The 2,687-nt window shown below is 44.9% G+C and overlaps 1 protein-coding gene across 1 annotated transcript in view; it reads right to left on the bottom strand.

The window, feature by feature from the left end:
• LOC109392664 (protocadherin beta-2-like) overlaps window positions 1-2,470 on the bottom strand; it is a 4,872-nt gene extending 2,402 nt beyond the window's left edge. Inside the window, exon 1 of the mRNA XM_019661269.1 lies at window positions 1-2,470. Coding sequence (XP_019516814.1) covers window positions 1-1,538 — 1,538 coding nt within the window. The 5' untranslated portion in view covers window positions 1,539-2,470.
• Between the last annotated feature and the right edge of the window lie 217 nt (window positions 2,471-2,687).

Genomic DNA, 2,687 nt, shown 5'->3' with positions numbered 1-2,687 from the left:
GGGTCCTGTGGCGGCAGCAGCGAGTAGGTGACCTGGGCGTTGGCGCCCGCGTCTGCGTCTGTGGCGCTGACGCTGCCGATGTGCAGGGCGGGGCTGTTGTTCTCGCGGACGAACAGGGTGTAGGAGGTTTGGGTGAAGGCCGGGGCGTTGTCGTTGACGTCGGAGACTATCACGGTTATGTTGTGCTGGGTTTTCAGCCTGGGAGTCCCCAAGTCAGTGACCGTGATGGTGATGTTGTATTCGGATCTTGTCTCTCGGTCCAGGGCTGTGTTTGTCACGAGAGTGTAAAAATTTTCAACAGAGGGTTTAAGGAAGAAAGGAAGATCATCTTGGATAGAGCAAACCATCCTTCCATTGTCTCCTGAGTCAGGATCTGAAACACTGAATACAGCAATTATGGTCTCCTGCATGTTTTCTGGGATTTCATTGATAAGTGTTGACATGGTCAGTTCCGGAGGGTTGTCATTCAAATCCATCACTTGGACAAACACCACACAATTTCCAGAAAGACCCCCACCATCTGTCGCCTGAATATTTAATGTATAAGTCTGAATGGATTCGAAATCCAGTCTCTGTCTTAAAAGGAGTTCTCCGGATTTTGCATTTATTTGAAAAGTTTTGCGAATTTCTTCAGAAGCTTGGGAAAATACATAAGATATTTCTCCATAGGCTCCAATGTCTAAATCTCTAGCAGAGACAATGGCAACCTGCGATCCAATGGGGCTGTTTTCCGGGACCTGCACCTCATAGAGCAGCTCTGCAAATTCCGGAGCGTTATCATTGATGTCCAAGACTTCAATGCGGACCAGAGCGGTGCCAGACCTGGGTGGAGTCCCACCATCCAGCGCCGTGAGGGTTAACCTGATCTCAGCCTGTTCCTCGCGATCCAGCGCTTTGTCCAGCACCAGCTGTGGTAATATTATGCCGTCGGAACTGTCTTGTAATTTAAGATGGAAATGGGAATTGGGGCTGACTGTGTAACTTTGGAGACTGTTGTTTCCTACATCTAAGTCCTGGGCACGTTCTATTAGGAAAGCAGTTCCGGGGGTGATACTTTCAGAAATTTTCAAAATTATTTCTTTGTCTAGGAAAACCGGGGAATGATCATTTATGTCCCTAATCCGTAGCTCGGCCTGAAAAAACTCCAGGGGATTTTCCAATAACACCTGGAAAGGTAGCACACAGGGCTCGGTAGGACCACACAGCTCCTCCCGGTCCAGTTTCTCATTTAACAACAAATCCCCGGTCTGCCTATCGAAGTGCAAACGCACTTTTTTCCCTTTGGAAACGACCCGGGGCCCCCGCGCAGTTAGCTCATCTACCTCCAGCCCCAGGTCTTTCAACAAATTGGCCACAAAGGAGCCACTCTCCATTTCCTCGGCCACTGAATAGTGCCTAGGCTCGGAACCAGCCCGAGCTATGCCCAGCAAAACAAAGAATATTAAGACTTGCCTTTGTTTCTGAAAGCGTTCCTTTCCTTCTCCGGCCTCCATCGCCTTCTGGTCTCCCAGCAAACCTGACCCAGTTCCGGCTCCCATTGTCGCTGACTCGATTTCCCAGTATCTCCCAAATACTGGGATAAATGGAGACGCCTAGGGCCCTGATTTCCCGGAGCCACCGGCTTAGAAAGCCTCCCTGTCCTGCTTGCTTCTTTATCAGAGCATCCGGCTAAAGAAGCACGGATAAAGCAGCACTGACTAGTTGCTTCCTTCCTTCTACTTCTAATGCTGCAGCGCCACCCCGCGTCCTTTCCGAGTGTTTACTTTCTCCAAAACATTGAGAAAACCCAATCCTTTTAGAGTGATGGAAATCTAAATGGAGCATTTTCAAGTAGTACCTCTCAAGTCTTAACAGCGTTTCGAAGGGCTTTCTTATTGCATCCACACGACATGGCAAACACAGACACATTTCCTCACAGACCCAAGCAGCTCTTTTGAAACTGGAAAAAAAATCAACTTCGGAAACTGGAAGGAAGTAACTTCAGTCCTAGCATTGAAAGAAGGCTTTGACTAGGCAGTTCCCAGCTTTTATTCAGAGCTCAGGCAATTGCGCATCTCGGTGGTGGTTAGGTTACCATCCTCACACTCAAGCTAACGGAAAAGTATAGAGACCCAGGAAGAGCACAGAATTCACGAGAACATTGTCATGGCCACTGAAATATTCTCTGTATTCATATTTCTCACTCGCACTTCTCCCACTTCACATTTCCCTGGAATCTGATGCATTTGAGCCACATGAAAATCTCCAAACATATTTGGATAATTCTTGTGAATATGTCAATATTTTTATTTTCCTTTCTAACAGATAAAGGCGTCTTTTACATAACTTCAATTGTCGCATCTAGTTGGCCAATGTTAATAATTTCATAATATGAAATACACAGTAAATATTGAAAATTTTCAATTATTTTTTAAAATATGTATTTTTAGAGATTATTTGTTAAATCAGTGCCAAAGTATATATGTTGCAGTTTGTTGTTGGGTTTTTAAAGTTTCTGTCATTTTGTGTTTTTAAAAAATATTTGATAAAAAGAAATGAGTTATTAAGCAAAAAAGTCATGGAGGAACCTTAAATGCATATTACTTAGTGAAATAAGCCTGACATTCTGGAAAAGGCAAAAGTACAGACACAATAAAAATATTAGTGGTTGCTAGGGGGAAGGGGGAAGAGAATCAAAAGGTAAAACA

This window comes from Hipposideros armiger, unplaced genomic scaffold (genome assembly GCF_001890085.2).
Source record: "Hipposideros armiger isolate ML-2016 unplaced genomic scaffold, ASM189008v1 scaffold_11, whole genome shotgun sequence".
In the NCBI taxonomy this organism is placed as follows: domain Eukaryota; kingdom Metazoa; phylum Chordata; class Mammalia; order Chiroptera; family Hipposideridae; genus Hipposideros; species Hipposideros armiger.
Note: the sequence above shows the minus strand (reverse complement) of the source record. Positions and strands in the feature narration are given on the sequence as shown.